Source organism: Leptonychotes weddellii, chromosome 6, assembly GCF_054177405.1.
Source record: "Leptonychotes weddellii isolate Sample4059 chromosome 6, ASM5417740v2, whole genome shotgun sequence".
NCBI classification, from domain to species: Eukaryota; Metazoa; Chordata; class Mammalia; order Carnivora; family Phocidae; genus Leptonychotes; species Leptonychotes weddellii.
This window is the reverse complement of record NC_138374.1, coordinates 53970016-53988661: the sequence shown is the minus strand read 5'-3', so window position 1 is coordinate 53988661 and position 18646 is coordinate 53970016. Positions and strand designations below refer to the sequence as shown.

Below are 18646 nucleotides of genomic sequence, written 5' to 3'. Positions count from 1 at the left end.
AACTAGAATTACTTCATAATCTGCAACAAACACAAATTCAGTATGACCCATGGACTGAAATGACTACTTTTGCAAATGACATCCACACTGCCTTGAGCCTTTTCTTCACATCTGCTTTCAGTTCTGCCTTTATCGACACCTTTGGATAAAGGCAATTTAATACTAGCACTTTGCTGTCCTAGGATCTTTAGGTCCTTGATTGTTGCTTCTCTCCCCTTTTCTTCTGTGATTTTTCACCCTGTCTTCCAACTGAACTCATGAGCATCAGGATGTTTGTATCCAGCTCTGCTCTTTTCCTTTAGCTGCACTTTCCCTGATGGGGAATTACACACCATCCTATAGCTGCCAAATACATCTTGCTCACTTTCATGGCCTCTCTTTCCACTTCTTTGAAGTTCTGTGGTTCAGGTTGTCCAGCACACAATAGAATTAATTAATCGCCTTTCTTCTTTTCTAAGGATTGAAAACAATTAAACCAATTCTTTTTTTCTAAAACAGAAAAAGTTTTTTTCCAATGAGTTTTAAATTCTTCAAATATTTTCCTTTTTAAAATATGGAACTAAAATAACATGCAAATAAGAATATGGTGATTGTTAGGAGTAAGTTTAATGGTAGAGACTCTCACATCACATTTATATTTTTCTTCCTTTACCACCTCCATTTCTTTCCTTCTCAATCTTTGTGTGTGTGTGCACATGCCACATCCAGATATTTTGTCCTCTCCATCTCTTAATTGCACAAAGATCTCATTTCACAAAACAGATCACTGTTGTTCTGTGGGAGACACCACAGCAGCTTCAGTAAAGCCATATGAAATCAATCCTATAATGTGGACAATATACCATTTTGATATACGTCTCATTTTCATCTGGACCTAAAATTAATAGGAAACTCCTAAAGCATCTGATCTCATTCTCTCTAATGCATATCATTGAAACAAAATTCTAGAAGAACCCTTTTAAACAAATCAAAACACAACAACTTGCTATGTCATGTTATAATTTGCCAACTGGTACTTAAAGGAAAATTTGGGATAGGAACTGTGAAAGGAAAAGTGACAGCAAAGATCAAGGATTCCAGACAAAATGGTACAATAGGAATCTGATAACTGATATTCTGATATCATTATTTAGAAACTTTGGAATCTATTGAAGACTTGAAACTTCCAGAGAAAGGCTTGGGAAGTACATTTTGGTTAATATCTGTCAATTTCAGCTTCTAGCTCAATAGCAGCTATCCATCTCCCACCCTTCAGCCTCTTGGCAGGCAGCTGTGCATTTGTTCCTGGAGCACCTTGTAAAAGCCAGGGTAGGGAAAAAGAACCCTGTCCTCCCGATATCAGGAATCTGTGCTCTGATCCCTGATTGCTGCTTCTCATCATGGAAGTGCTGACAAAGAAGCAGCAGTCACTGTTATTGCACCCACCCTCCTCAATTTTGTGAGCATCTGCTAGTCTGGCTAAAGTGACTTCCAGGTCTGGAATCTTTATTTGCCCCCTTCATCCTTCTCTTTTTTTTTTTTTTTTCTTTTAGAAGCCATACATTGAAAATTGGGACATTCAAAAGCAACCACATAGAGAGGAAAAATTAGAAAGTCACAGAATATACCCAGTGGAAGACACAGGCTCAAAAAAGACCTGAGAAGACGTTGAGCTTTCTTTTCAGGCTGATCCTTGGCACAGAGATAGCCTATAATAGTTATAAAGCAAAAACAACCCCCCCCCACACACACACAAAACAAAACAAAACAAAAAGCAAGCAAATAAACAAATCAGCAAATTTGGGGGAAGGAGGAAAATCTGACTTCCAGAGTTACCAGTTTATTAGATTCAAATGACCAGTTTCCAGCAAAAAAAGGGTACACCATACAAAGAAACAAAAAGTATGATCCATTAAATTATCCCTGGGAAAGGCATAATGGCAGATCTATTAGACAAAGATTTTAAAAACACTATTTTAAAGATGCTCAAAGAACTTAAGGAAGATATGAAGAGAGTCAAGAAAATGAGGTATGAACAAATTGGAAATATCAATAAAGAGATAGAAAACCTAAAAAGAAATCAGAAAGAAATTCCTGAATTGAAAAGTATAAAAACTAAAATGAACAATTCACTAGAAAGATTAAAAAGCCAATTTGAGCAGGCAGAAGAAAGAATCAGTGGACTTGAAGATAAGACAGAAAAAGGAACAAGTCTGAAGAATAGGCAGAAAAATGACTGAAGAAAAATGAACAGAGCCAGAAGGATTTGGGGGATATCATCAAACCTACCAACACATCCATTGTGAGAGTCCCAAAAAAAGAGACAAAGGGGCAGAAAGAACATTTGAAGAAATAATGGCTGAAAATTTCCTAAATTTGATGAAAACCTTGAATATAAACATTCAAAAAACTTAATGAAGCCTATATAGGATGAACTCAAAAAGACTCAAACCAAGACACATTATAATCAAACTGTTGAAAGACAAAGACAAAAAGAATTTTAAAGTCAGCAAGGGGGAAGTGACTTGTCACTTAACAAGGGATCCTCAGTAAGTAATCAACAGCTTTCTCATCAGAAATTTTGAAGGCCAGAGGGTAGTGAGATGATATAGTCAAGGTGCTAAAAGCAAAACTGGATACCCAGTTTATTTGCTTGCTTTTTGTTTTGTTTGAAAAGCAAAACACTATACCCAGTGAAACTGTCCTTCAAAAGTGAATGAAAAATTAAGATTTCCAGATAAACAAAAGCTGAGAGATTTCATTTCCACTAGATCTGTCTTGAAATAAATGTTAAATGCAGTCCTATAGGTTGAAATGAGAAGACACTAGACAGTAACTCAAAATTGTAGGAAGAAATAAAGATCTCTTGGGCGCCTGGGTGGCTCAGATGGTTAAGCGTCTGCCTTCGGCTCAGGTCATGATCCCAGGGTCCTGGGATCGAGTCCCACATCGGGCTCCTGGCTCAGCGGGGAGCCTGCTTCTCCCTTTGACCCTCTCCCCTCTCATGCTGTTTCTCTCTCGCTCGCTCTCTAAAAAATAAATAAATAAAATGTTTTTTTAAAAAAAAGAAAGATCTCAGTAAAGGTAAATACATGGTAATTATAAAAGCTAAAAGTATTATTGTAACAGTGGTGTGTAACTCCACATTTAGTTTCTACATGATTTAAAAGGCTAATACATTTTTAAAAAATAATTATTAATCTAAAAAACAATGATTAATGTAATTTTGTTTTTAACTCCACATTTTGTATTCTACATAATTTTAGATACTAATGCATTAAAAATTTTATTCATTTACATTTTTTGGACACACAATGTATGAAGATGTAATTTTGTGACCCTTACAACTGAAAGGGGTGGAGGATAGAGTTGTTAAAGGAACAAAATTTTTGTACGTAATTTAAGTTAGAATGTTACAACTTTAGGATGTTAAATGTACTCCCCATGGTAATCACAAAGAAAATAGCTGAAAAATATATACAAGAGGAAATGAGAAAGAAATGTACACATTCACTATAAAGAATACAATCATAAATTATGAATTGAAGGGAACCATGGAGCTCATTTAATCCTGAACCTTAGTTTATAAATAGATGAAAAATAGACTCCAAAAAATTGATGTCTATATAACATGGGTCTTCTAATTTGGAGTCCAGTAGTTTTTCTACTACCTCATGTTAGTTTCACATGTTGAAGATAAAGAGTCTTTTCTGGTCGGGCTTTCTTAAGAATCTGGGCTCATGGGGCACCTGTGTGGCTCAGTTGGTTAAGCATCTGCTTTCAGCTCAGGTCATGATCTCAGGGTCCTGGGATCCAGCCCCATATCTGGCTCCCTGCTCAACAGGGAGTCTGCTTCTTCCTCTGCCTCTCCCCCTCCCCCTGCTCATGCTTTCTCTCTCTCTCATAAATAAATAAATAAATAAATAAATAAATAAATAAATAAAATCTTTAAAAAAATAATCTGGGTTTATTGAGTCACCATTATCATTAGTTACTACTGTGTTCTGATCAGTGTTTTCCTGTATCTTTCAATGAAAACCATTCCTTATCTCTTGATATCTGTAGCAACCATCTTGGCTCAGTGTACCAATATCACCTGTCATTTTGACATTAAACTCACTAGAAGGCCATTGGGCTTACTTTCAGTAGCAGTAAAGTGAAGAACATGAAAGTTAGATTCTGGTTCTGGCTTTGCCATTAGATATCTTCATGAACTAGGGCAAGTCACTGAAAGTCCCTGACATAATGGGGTGCCTGGGTGGCTCAGTTGGTTAAGCATCTGGCTCTTAATTTTGGCTCAGGTATGATCTCAAGGTCCTGGAGATAGAGCCCTGTGACAAGCTCTGTGCTCAGCGGGAAGTCAGCTTGAGGATTTCTCTCCCTTTCCCTTTGCCTCTTCTATCTTGCATGCACTCTAAAAAAAAAAAGAAAAGAAAAGAAAAAGAAAGAAAGTCCCTGCCCTATTTGTTTATAAAGTTACTTTGAGTTAGATAGTTACAACACGAATAAATTATTTTCAAGTTTCCTTCACTATCACACCTTGGAAATAATCTAATCATGTTATAATTTTCTCAAGAAAATCCAATCCATTGTGACATCAGATTACCTAGACACCAAGAGAATTTCTTAGTCTACTTCACTACAATGCAAAATAAAATAAAATAATATCCCCATACTTTTGCTTGTTTTTAAAATATATTCTTTAAACTACTAAGGTTTATTGTTCCACTTGCCTCCTACCTAGCATTAATATAACAAACAAAAAACACTCCAGAGAATTAAATTTATTGGCAGTGTCTTCTTTCTTTTTACTCTTTCTCCTTGTCCTTCTTTCTTCTCCCCTTCTTCATTTCTTGCATCTCTCCCCATTCCATCATAAATATCTCCCAGTCCTTTTTTATGTTTTTTTAAAGATTTTATTTATTTATTTGAGAGAGAGAGAGAAAGCACACGAAAGAGGGGAGGGGCAGAGGGAGAAGCAGACTCCCTGCTGAGCAGGGAGTCTGATGCAAGACTCGATCCCAGGACTCCAGGATCATGACCTGAGCGAAGGCAGTAGCTTAACCAGCTGAGCTACCCAGGCACCCCTCCCAGTCCTTTTTTAAATCTCTAAATACTTCAGTTAATTTTCCAAATCTTCTTTTACTTTTCCCAATTTTCTTGATGACTACCAATGATTGCTGTAGGTTGAGAAAGCTCATTAACTAATTCCCTTAATGTCTTAACGTGGCAAGCACATTAACCTACTAAGTCATTCTGTATATACTCAATTGCCTGAGTTCTGTAGGCCCTGGTGGCTCTTTTGGTCAATAGCTGTATTGTTGCTTTTCTTTATCATTCCTAATTGAATGCACACTACCCCTTGATTTCTGCTACAGCTGAATTGCAGTCGCTTGGCAAATTTTCAATCTTGCTGATCTTTCCCCCCTGACGGATTAGTTTTATTTATTTATCCAATTTTTAAAATTGTGGCTTTGGCACACCTGTCTCAGGGTAAGAGAGCACAATTAAACACATTAAAGGAAACACACAAAATGTGGCCATTACATAATTAATCAGTTTTAAGTAGTATAAAAAAATTATTGGCCTAAAAGCATAACATTTGGGGAAAGGGTAGTTTTAAGAGTTTAAAATCATTTTAATTTTTTATTTTTTCTCCTGAATTTTATTTTCAATATATACAATCTAGAATATAAAAATATGTATTTCTCTATGGTGAGACTCCTTTAACAAAATATAACAGCTTCCCCACTTGCACCATGCATAAGGACACTAGAGGAATAATTCATGGAAAATTTATGGGACTGCCTTTAGGTAACCCAGGTACATTTTAATCTTCTTAGAATTATATATTTACTGTATTACTAAATTAGTACATTAATAAGTCAGGGTGGCTATGGAAACTAATCTGCAACAGCATATTTAATTATATAGTTTTGTCATGATTTGCTATCATTTTTTAAATTAAATTTTTATATAGTCCCCTTTCTTTAAGAAAGGATAGCTGTTGAAGGCCATGTTCGTTTCGTTTTCTTGTGACTGAAAGATAAGCTGAAGCTGAGTCAGGTTCCATGATCCACGCAATGTTCTGGAGCTCAGCTCTGGCAGAACAATGTCTAGCATACAGTATCTCTGATTACTATCTCAAATCACTGCTGTTAATTTATTTTCCTTTCCAAGCAATATTGAAAAGTGTTTAAAGATATGGACATCTTTACTTTTATCTTTTGTTAAAGTAAAACTGTGGATAGAGCACGCAAATCAATTTTAACAGAAAACTACTCCTCCCATTTTACCAAAATATGGGATCCATCAACAAGAATTTCTTCCCATTTCTCTGTAGCTGAATGTGTTTATATCTGCATTAATCCTTATCTCTCAGGAGAAAAGTTCTTTCTTTCCGAATCTAGTCTTTCTACCTGTTTTCCTAATTCCATTCCCTCTCCCTTGCTTAAGATTTTATTCTATCCATCATGGTATTAATTTTTTATAAATCTGTTCTTTCTGGCTTCTTCTTACTCTTTAACTAAACATTTACTCAATTAGTTCCATTTTTAAAAGCACATAAATAAAAATGTAAGTCAGAAGAAGAAGAAGAGGAAGAAGAAGAAGGGGAGGGGAAGGAAGGGAGGAAGAAGGGGAGAAGGGGAGAGAAGAGGGCGAGTAGGAAGAAGGAGATTCCAGCAATTCCATCTGCCCCTTAAGTCTCTCTCTCTCTCTCTCTCCCCGCCTCCCACCCACCCTCCCTTCCTCCCTCCCATCTTTCTCTCTCTCTCCCCCCTTCCTTTCAACTACAAACTGCTGGAAAATTTATTCTTTGCTGTCTTTTTTTTTTTTTTCTGTCACTGCAAATTCAGTATTTGGCCACTATGACCTAATTTTTGCCTTTACCATGTTACTGATACTGTTTTGGAGAAGATATAAAGACACTTTATCAGTGCAAAATCCAATATACATATTAAGGCTCAGTCAAACTGAATTTTCTGCATTATTTATAATCTTTGGACACTCTACCTTCAATCATTCAACAATATTCAAGGATCTTATAGTCTAGAGGATAATATATATCAAAAAGCAGATAATTTAATAAGTGTGAGTACTGCTGTGATTTTTGTAAATGTAGAAGGATATCATAGAAACTGATAGTTGCCACCCAATATCCATTTTCTCTTCACAAAGAAACAAAACTCTGATTTAATTGCAGGAAATCAATGTGCCCAGATTAAAACACATACAAACAGACAAATTTTATATTTGCAGCATCTCTTGCATTTATATATAGCCAGATGATTAAATTCTGGCCAATAATATGTAAGTGAAAGCATTTGAAGGGGACTTAAAAAATGTAAGGAATGTTTGCTTCTGCTCCTCTTCATTCTTACTGTCTGGAACATAAAAGCCTCAGCTAGAGCTAGAACAGCCATATTTTGACCTTGATAAAAATGAAAGCCAGAAGCCAAGAATAATAAAACAGGAAGACTAAAGTGCCTGATTCCCTGATAACTTTGCAAAGCTTCCATAACAGTCCTGGATTGCCCATTCTCAGACTGTTTTTATGGAGAGAGTAAATTCCCACAGCCAAGTCTCTGTATTTGACAGAGGCACATTAGAATCACTGGGTATAAGAAAAGAAAGAAAAAAAGAAAGAAAGAAAGAAGAAAGAAGGAAAGAAAGAAAGAAAGAAAGAAGAAAGAGAAAGAAGAAAGAAAGAAAGAAAGAAAGAAAGAAAGAAAGAAAGAAAGAAAGAAAGAAAGAAAAGAAAAGAAAGAAAGGAAGGAAGGACGGAAGGAAGAAAAAAGGAAGGAAGGAAGGAAGGGAGAGAAAGAAAGAGAGAGAAAGAAAGAAAGAGAGAAAGAAAGAAAGAAGTGAAGGAGGGAGGGAAAGAGGGAGGGAGGGAGAGAGAGAGGAGGGAAGGAAGGAAGGAAAGAAGGAAGAAAGGAGAGAAAGATACATATTTGGATCTCTGTCTCAGCTATTTTTTTTTTCTTATTCAACATACTTTTACTGGATTGGTTCCATCTATTTCTCTTTCATACCTCTCTCCTGAGTTCCAAAATCCTATACTCAGCTTCTCCTAGAACTTTTTCTTTGAATGCTGCTTAGCCACTGAATTCAAGTAAAACCCAAATGAGTTGCTTTACTCTTCCTACTCTGAATCCTATCTTTCGGTTAATGATGGCAGTTTTGACTAAGTAAGCTACCAAATCTCAAAAACTTGGAGGTAAGTCTTAATTCTTCCTTCTTCTTCACTCTTATCCTTCAAAAGATTGACTCTAATCAACTTCTACTTCAGAGTTTTGCTTGCAGCGATCCACTCCTCTCCATTCTCACCAAAATTGTCTTAATCCAGGAGGATTCTTTTTTTCCAAAAATTAGTTTTAGTAGTGCAATGACACAGCATAAAGCACTACACCATTTGACAGGGCATCCTTTTATAGGTGAGCACCAGCGTACAGTTAGAGAGCTTCCCCAATAATCCTTGTTACCAACAGCTGCTTAATCTCATTCTAAAGTAAAGTGTTCTTTCTACAGCATGCTGAACATTCACTTCAGCTTATTGTAGAAGGCTTTTCTAAACGGACCTCCTTCTTCTGGCGGGAAGGACATTTCATCTGAAAACCTATAAATGGGTCTGTGCTTGTCTGACAGTAACCAATACACTGGTCTCACATCTGTCCAGCAGCCATGGCACCAGATTTCCCGACCAGCCATGCACAGACCAACCCCACATCTGTCCAAAAGAGCATTCCTGGAAAGGCCCTGCACTCAAAACAAACCCCCACACTACTCAGGGAGGGGAACTGTTCCAGGATGAGAGGCTAAAAGAAATTGAACCTAAACTCTTCATCAGGAGTGCCCCGGTGCCTTGGCTCTGCCTGCAGACCCTTTGGCTCTTCTTTCTGGTGGCCTGGCGCACAAGCTGTCCCTGCGCTATGCAGGCTGCAGCCCTGAGAACCCATAGGTTTTGTGCCTGCTCTGGCTTCTGTCTGATCCCTGCAGTCCCCAAACAAGGAGCGCATCAGCTGCCTCCTCCTGGCCATGGGGGTTCTTCCACCGCGCAAGGTTGGGATTGCCCCAGTAGCCTACACTTTCTCTTTCGGACTGGGTCTCCGCATCTTGAGGCCCAACTCCAGCTGCTCCGCGAACCACACCAGTTCCCAAGCCAGCTGGTCCACCTGAGCCTCCGCGCTTAGAGGCGCATCCTCCAAGGCCCGCCTTTCGGAGGCCTTCCAGCCTCCATTGGCCACAGAAGCCCTGTTCAGGGTTTTCTTCTTTTGCTTCTTAGGGGCTGCGTCACTTTTATTCTCTTGGACTATTTTAAAAAGTCATACCTAAATACCCCTCTATCCTCCAGTCCCTTATCTTTCCATCTATCACCGCCCTGTCAAAAAGAGTTAATTTCCAAATACGTAGATCTGCTTATGTCCATCTCGAACTTAAAAATTTTCAATTACTCTCAGTTGCCTGCAGGGTAAAGTTAAAATGTTATAAATGACCCTTTCTAAACAGCCCCTATTTCATTGGCCGCTTCTCTTCTCTTCCCCCTCCCCCAATCTGCACACCAACAGTACCAAGAACAATTACTTCCAAATCACATCTGACTGCTTGCTATTTCTATGGAATGCCTTCTCTTTCGCTATTTCTATCGTTTTATTTCAGTTGTGCCATCCACCTTAAATCCTTTTCCTCTCCTTCTCCATCAGTATACATTTGTTTCTTACTTATTTATCAAGGCCTAAATTAGACTCAAGTCAGTCATGGAGCTTTCTCTTGCCCACCTGCCACATCAGTGCAGTTAATTATCCCCTCACCTCTTACTATGCTTTTGTGCATACCACTATGACACAGTTTATTACATTGTTTGAGTCAATTTTGTATTTTGGGTTATATTTTATGTATTAATTTTACACGTCCTTGATCATCTTAAAGGCAGCATCCTGTATTCATCTTTGCATCCCCCAGATGTTCTGTAACACCTGACACAGAGATGCTCAAATCATAGTTGGGGTTTGGGACTAGTTATCTACATTTTGGCTTCCTTCTAAATAAAACTTGTAACTGCAGAATAAGTGCTTGCAGACAGATGTAAGAATGACTAGAAAATAATTTTAATTAAATGCTCTGTTATGAGAATGATCTTCAAATTCCTTTATGCTATGAATTCATCTTCTTTTCCTAAACCCTAACACCCCAGACCCAGAAAGCACTCTCCCTACTTCTTTTTAATCAAATATATTTTCTACAAGTAATGTTTCATGAACCTGATTTTGAAATGCAAACTTTACTTAATGAGCTTTGGATAATCTATAGTTTTGAATAACAAATTTCTGTAATTTTTAATGAGTTTCTCTGCTTTAGAATCATGCTTGTTACTTTTCAAAAGACCTCAGAGAAAAGGGATGACTTAGATTAGAGCTTCTTCTCAATTTAAAAAGGAAAGATAACAAGACAAGAACTCAGGGTCACTGAGAGATTAAAGCAAGTGTTCTTTGGCACATGTAAATGGAATGTATTTAAAAAGCTTTTCAGGATCTACCTGCAAGCAGATGGCTGTAAGGTATATAAAAGGGGGCATGAAATGTTCCCTGTATTCAGATTTATCTCTTCTAAAGGGAAATTGTCGGGAAAATGATGACAAAATAGTTTTGGATTTGCAATGCTATTCCTTACTTTATATGATGACTCAGCTTTTAAATTGTAAATCATGGCTTATAAACTTGTGCTTAATCTATCTGAAAATATGGGTAAATTCATGAATTTGAATCATCATACCAAACAGGAAATACAAATTTGTACATCTGGAGGAAATTATATTTTGGAAGAACAATTAACAGTAACATATTTTAACAGTATATTTTTTGTGAAAGTTTAGCTTCAACAACCCGCAAAAGTAGTAAATAATGAGAAAATAAAATTCATATGGATTTAGGCTTTGTGAATGATAGTGAATGTGTGACTGTGTGAAATAGACAAATGTAAACAGAAGATAGACATAGGTCTACAAATAAATAATATTTTGCACATTTTAAAGCAGTATAATGTTAAATGAGAAAATGAAGACTGGATGTCTAATAATCCAAAGTAAAGATACATTATTTCAAAGCATATATATGCATATACATGCTGTGTACGTATATGCATTTATATGAATGTATGTATTCAGACACCCACACAGGTTTCTGTGTATACAGCTTGTGACTATTTAAAATGCATTTTTTGAAAAGTGCCAGGGCACCAATATTGCACAGGTTGTGTTGGTTTGTTTCATGTTTTTGCAAAATTTTAATGTCAAGGAAACAAAATATTTTTTTCTCTAATACTTATTAGACATAATTTCCACATCATTTACTTTTGATCAGTGCTCTTCAGTTTCATCATAGATTCAAGGTTGTCCACATGAATAGCAAAGACAAGTCTTTGAAGGTAAACCCCAGCTCTGAAGTTTACTAGTATGACCTTGCGGAAGTTTTCAACTTTTCGGAATGTCATTTTTTCCCCAATATTAGTGAAAATGAAATAAGCAAACAATCTCTCTGGCATGCTATTGTGAGGATCAAACAAAATAAAGTATAGGCAAAAGCTAGATTGTCAATAGAATTAGTTCCCTGCCTTCTACTCTTGGTGGTAACCTTCTGCTTTTGTTTTTGCAATCACATTCTTTTAAAGCATGTTAGTTCACTGAGGGAAAGTCCAATGTCAGGCTGTAGAAGTCCTAGAAATTACAAACTTACAAGTATGCTGTTATCATTTGTCTTCATGAATATAAGTTCCTAGAACATTCATGATGTTTCACTTTAACTTAAATTTATAATCTTGGTCCATGTCCTTCTCAAAGTCACTGATAACTGAATCCAATATCAAATATTATTTTATTACCATACCCGCTCTAGAGGAATGATCTACTGTTATTAAAAGATGAGTAGAAATTTAGACATTATTTCTACTATGATCATTTTATAGTGGTTTGAAACTCAGGGTTACCAAAAATTTATGAAAGTTTTTCCAGACCATCTATGTTCTATCATACTCCATTTCTACAATTACATATAGAAATAACACTTTTCATGGCCTGAATTTCTATGTTATAGAAAAGGATAATGGGAAAATGAATATCAATTACTAGTAATAAAGCCATTTTTTCATTGATTTGCAAATCCATATGCATTTATTTCATAAAAATTACGGGATTCAATTCAGAGTTCCATCTGTCCCCCTTTTGAAGTCAGAAAACCATGCTCTAAATTAGTATCTATTTCTTACCCAAGTGGCTTACAAATCCTGATTCATTCTAAAATCTGTGGAGTAAATAAAGACAAGTTGTACTGACATAGCATTTCTTTAGCTCGATTCCTTGCTAATTTAATTTCATGCAATTTAATACATTCTAATTGAGTTTATTCTAACCTACATGGACCTAAAAGATTTGGTGAAGTGAGGAGGGGTGTCACAGCTTTGTTTCAAGCATCTTCTACATGTGATGGTATAAATGGCGGGCAGTACTCACAGCTGACATGATGAGCTCTCCTCCCAGGTTCTGTATCTCAGCTTTAACTTGACTGCAGATTTTCAGTTGGTGAGAGTAAAACTTAATCTGTTCCAGATAGGCCAATAAATCTTGTTTGCATGATGGATCTGGACACTAAATAGGCATAAAAGATAAAAGTGGAAATAGCAAAATAACTTATAAGTAGATCAGAATGCTTTAATACCAACATTGGAGGTACCTATAAGGGAGCAACTTTATTGTCATGGAGCCCCATTTCTCACCCCAAGCCCATGTAGATTCTCATATGCTTCCACCATTAGAAGAGTTTATTCACGTTTCAACCATAATTACTTCAGCATAGACGATAGAAACAGCAAAGGAATTTTCAGACATGAAAAGGTACATAAAATAATTGCCTTTAATTTATGAAAAGGTTAGGAGTTTTCAGATTGCATTTTTAGGTAAATCTAAATAAATATTTTAAATGCAATTATTTCCTTCACTTAGAGTTGCTATTAGAAAACTCCTTGGGACTCATAGTTCTGCATTGTCTGTCCTTTCTTATTTATCTGGGCAAAAAAACATCTGCAACAAATCATACATTATCTTCTATTACTTTCAGCATTACACATCCTTAGCTATTACAGACAAAAGAAATCATTTGCACCTTAGATAACAGCCATGGAATCTATGTGGAGATGAGAAATAAACAACATACATGTTTTAGAGATGTATTAAACTTCTTTACCAAAAACAGTCTCCTACACTGTAATGTCATCTGCAAGGAACTTCTTGGGAGGACAGCTTTGAGCTTCAACATACCATGGTAAGTATCTGTGGTTAGGGTTAACTCTGTGTTCTTTCTTCTATGCAATTATAATAGAATTTTTTTAATCTCTGATAACTTACTTGCACTTTAAATACATTTTCATAAGGATGTGAAAATATGGACTATAATTTATATGCAAAGATATTAATTACACCATTATTTATAAAAGCAATATTTGGAAATAACTTAAATGTCCCCAAATAGTGGAAAGATTAAGTTAGAATGCGTATCTATATAATGTGATATTAGTCTCAAGAAAATATGCTCAAAGGAGGTGGGAAAATAGTTTTAGAAAGTGGAAAAAACAGTATTTGAAATTTATATGCTATCTTAATCAAATTGCTAAACAATGTGTGGTTGTGTTTGTGTTTACAACATACTGGGAAATATATGAAATAAACAAGCATGATACAATCAATAATTTTCTTCCTCTTTTACATTTCTTAAAATAGATATATATATAATTTCCATAATTATAAAAATGTTGTCAAAAAAGCTTTAATTCTAATGACCTAAAATGTAAATTGAGAAGACGATGAAAGACTGGGGTGCCTGGGTGGCTCAGTTGGTTAAGCAACCAAACTCTTGATTTCAGCTCAGATCATGATCTCGGAGTCATGAGATTGAGCTCCATGTCTGGCTCCCTGCTCAAGTCTCTCCCTCTCCCTCTACTCCTTCCCTGCTAAAATCAATAAATAAATCTTCAAAAAAAAAAAGGAAAGTATGATGAAAGACCAAAAAACATTCTGTGCAATTCTTATTTTACCTAGTAATTCATAAATTGGAATGTTATTGAAAAATTCCAGAGAATCTTATTCTCTCTCATGTTTGCTAAATAGACTAGACTAGTCATAGCTATAGAATGTGTAGACATGATGAGAACATACTACCCTTGAGTCAAAGTTAATCAGAAAAGGTAGCAAAGATGGGGCACCTGGGTGACTCAGTCGTTAAGCGTCTGCCTTCGGCTCAGGTCAGGATCCCAGGGTCCTGGGATCGAGGCCCACATCGGGCTCCCTGCTCTGCGGGAAGCCTGCTTCTCCCTCTCCCACTCCCCCTGCTTGTGTTCCTGCTCTCGCTATGTCTCTCTCTGTCAAATAAATAAATAAAATCTTAAAAAAAAAAAAGAAAAGAAAAGGTAGCAAAGAAATTTCTTTGCTTAATTAATTCTTAATTAATTCTTTCTTTTCTTAATTAATTCTGCAGAAATACTATCACAGCCTGGACATATAAATGAATAGACAGATATATGTAACCAGTCAGACAATGAGCTAAGATGATAGTGAGACCTTGACATTGAGGATGTTTCTCAAATTTTAAACAAGGAAGTAAGGGTAATTCCCCAAATCTCAAGAGGATTAAACTGTAACTAAGGAGAAGGAAGAAAAGAAGGACAAAGAGAAAGAAACAGGGAAAGAGAGGAAGAAGGAGGAAGAAGAAAAAAGAAGGAAGGGATTTCCCCCAATTTATAGATGAGAAATCAGAAATTTTGAAAGCATAATAATTTCTCCAAGATTGAAGAGCATATGTTAGAGCCAGATTTTGAACCCATATCTATTTGCTTTTAAATCTATTTTATTTTAAATCACTAACTTAAGAGAATTTGATAAGTGTTTTTTAAAATCACAGAATACTGTGAGCTGCAGTTTCAAGGAAATAGAGAATTCATGGGAACACTGTCTCCAGCACTGTTCTGAAGTAGAGAGTACTTAGATTTTTTCAAAGACCAAAAACTAGTTATTTAGAATTACCTATAATGATGAAAGGCAAGGCATCTCATTGTTTTGTCATGACAAGAAGTTGATCTTTACTAAGAACTTCCCAAGTGCCAAGCATTGTGCCATGTCCTTTGTGTGAATAATTCTAAGTTAGTATTCCACCATGCCATTTTACTTGAGTTTATATTGTTATTTTGCACATTTGCAAACTGAGTCTAGATAAAGTATATGATTTGTCTTAAAGATCTGATTTTACTTTTCTCTGTTTCATTCACTGCACAATGATGTCTCCTTTAAGACATTTATTCAAAATGCCATTTTCTTTTTTTTTAAAGATTTTATTTATTTGAGAGAGAGAGAATGAGAGAGAGAGAGAGCACATGAGAGGGGGGAGGGTCAGAGGGAGAAGCAGACTCCCCCCCGAGCAGGAAGCCCAATGCGGGACTCAATCCCGGGACTCCAGGATCATGACCTGAGCCGAAGGCAGCCGCCCAACCAACTGAGCCACCCAGGCGCCCAAAAATGCCATTTTCTTTGTCCTCGCTGAATAATGGTCATATCTATCATTTGTTCCTATGGATGAACGCAATGATAATCCCTGACACAGATAGTGTTTTATCTGTCATATACTATTCTCTTATATTAACTCTTTTACTAATCACCAACTCCAGGCGGTAGGTTCTATGATTATTTAGCAAAGGAGGAAACTGAAGCACAGAGAAGTTAACTGACTCATCCAGTTAATAAATGGTAGAGCTGTGTTCCAACTCACATGATCTGACTACACATCCCTACCTTCACAGTCTAGGCACAATATCAGTCTTCCTGCCAGTCTTATCATATATAATAAACAATAAATTGCCACTCTGATTTGTAAATTGGTTTCTTAAATTCATACTCTTATTTGTAAATTTTAAGTAGGAAAGTGTGGATTTGTTCCTTAAAGACCAGCACAACTACACATTTATGATAAAATAGAACTTGCAAAGTAATAATTAGGTTCTTAAAGATTTATTCATTTATTCAAGAGAGAGACAGAGAGAGTGAGCGTGAGGTGGTGGGGGTGGGGGCAGAGGGAGAGGGAGAGAGAATCTCAAGCAAGACTCCCACTGAGCACAGAGCCTGAGGCAGAGCTCAATCCCACAACCCTGAGATCATGACCTGAGCCAAAATCAAGAGTCGGAAGCTTAACCGACTGAACCACCCAGGCACCCCTAATCATTAGATTCTTGACCAATAACCAATGTTGCAATTACCTAAGGTTAAGCAAAACATATAGTTTCTCTCAAGAGACTCTTCAAGGCCATACTACAATTGTCTAAAATTATCTAATTCTGCTAAGGAAACAATGAGTAAATGAGTACAAAATTTGAAGTTCAACTTTTGAAATTCAAAGTTGTTTGACCCAGATTCACCCTTTTTTTCCAGAATTGATGAGAATTCTTTGTTACCCCTAAATACCATAGCCAGTTTTATAGGTGAAGTAGAAAAACATACTAATTGGTAAATTCCATGCTATAAAATTTATTAAAGCCTTCTTTCCTTTGACATTTGGAAAGCCTTCTGAGTCAATTTTGGCTGCATAATAGCAGAATCAGGAGAATGAATCATTCCCACTTTAAGAATCCTCATCTATTATTTGCCAAACCCCCCTTACAAAATCAAATAATGTTCTCCCTACCTTTTATATTTTTACAAAAGGGTGATAGAAAAAGTTTGGGCCCTAAATTTTAGAACATCATGCCCTTGACTTTTTTTTAAAATAAAATTTGCATAAAAATAACTTCTAGGGTGCCTGGGTGGCTCAGTTGATTAAGCATCAACTCTTGATTTTGGCTCAGGTCATGATCTCAGGGGTCCTGGGATCGAGCCCGTGTAGCTGTGCTCAGTGGGGAATCTGCTTGAGATTCTCTCCTTCCCCCCCGCCCCTCCTCTTGCTCACCTGTGATCTCTCTCTCTCTCAAATAAATAAATAAATCTTAAAAAAAATTAAAAGAACACTGCTAGGGACTTTTAGGCAAATCAAGTGGTAGAATATCATAACACACATTGGTTACTACTTCCCAGTTTATTAAGACAGGAGATGTTGACCAGGACATCTGGTTAGCTTTTTAATGCATAGATTTTTTTTTTTAAGTTTTTTAACCCCCAGGACACTCACTACAGGAAAGCAGAAGGCATGTCAGCCTAGGTGGTTTTCTCACATTAAACCAGCCTTCACTCTTCTAACAAGATGCTTGGTACCAACACAGAATACATCATTTCATAATGAAAGCAAAAGTAAAAAACATTTAATACCTTCAAGTCTGAATTTTAAGAGTGAATTAGCAAAGTGAATATTTTTAAAGATCTTTATTCCATAAGCTTCACAATTTTTTCACCCATACTAGAGTATAAACTTTATTTAAGACACATTTAAAATGATTTTGCAATTATAGACAGCAGTTTAAATTCTGCTACGCTGGCAAAGTTTGTTAATAAAAAGTAGTAGGTGTCATTGTGAATTTCTAGAACAGAAATTTCAAGCAATCAGTGATAGCAAAGGGCTTGAGTCCATGACCTTTCCCTTCCCTCAGGGTTCATTTCTCCACTTTCTACTCCAGCTCAGAGGCTGTCTCATTTCATCTTCCTTGGGATCATAGATTACCAACGATCCCATCTTTTTCTGCAGTTTTAATGTCTCCTTTTTCTATTCTTAATCTTTCAACATGATGTCCCTTGGAACAAAAACCCTCCCTCAACCTTATAATCTCATCTCTCTTCCTGTTCATGACCATGAGTTCTAAAAATTTTTCAATGTTGCCTCATTGACATTCTCAGTTTTTGGTTTTGGACATTTTTGATTCTCACCCTCTTCTTGGACAATAGTACACATTGTTATGGCTTCAACTATCACAAAATACAAAGAACTAAATCTTTGTTATCCAGCCCTGTTTTCAGAAGATACATGTGGATTTGCCCAGTCCATCATTTGTCTCATCATTTCATACTCAACACACATATTCTTCAACTATCTCATAACCCACTTTGCCTACTATAAAACCTATTTTCCCCTCTATTAACCATCTCAACAGGAATGCTTTCTCTCTCTCTCTCATCTATTTGGTCACTAATTTGGAATTATTCTACCCCTTGAATCTCAGCACACTTGGAACATTTTTTCCTCTTTGCTATGCCCAATCACTGCTGCTCTTTAGCAAACTGAGGTTTCTACTAGTCAGCCATAAAAAAGAATGAGATCTTGCCACTTGCAACAACATGGATGGACCTAAAGGGTATTACACTAAGTGAAATAAGTCAGACAGAGAAAGACAAATACCATATGATTTCACTTATATGTGGAATCGAAAAAACTAACCAGCCAAACAAACAAACAAAAGCAGAAACTGTCCCATAAATACAGAGATCAAACTGATGGCTGCCAGAGGGAAGGGGTGGGGGATGGGCAAAAAGAGTGAAGGGGAGTGGGAGATACTAACTTCCAGTTTTGGAATAAATGGGAAACAAAGGTACAAGCCTAGGGAATATAGGGAATGGTATTGTAATAACATTGTATGGTGACAGATGGTAACTCCACTTGTAGTGAGCACAGCATAACAAATAGAGTTGTCAAATCACTAGGTTGTACATCTG

At 36.4% G+C, this 18646-nt stretch overlaps 1 protein-coding gene across 2 annotated transcripts in view; it reads right to left on the bottom strand.

The window, feature by feature from the left end:
* CTNNA3 (catenin alpha 3) overlaps window positions 1-18646 on the bottom strand; it is a 1573809-nt gene that overhangs the window by 59509 nt on the left and 1495654 nt on the right. For both annotated transcript variants that reach the window (XM_081824173.1, XM_081824174.1), the window contains one exon: window positions 12485-12619. In XM_081824173.1, the coding sequence (XP_081680299.1) occupies window positions 12485-12619 (135 nt within the window). The remainder of the gene's footprint in view (window positions 1-12484; window positions 12620-18646) is intronic.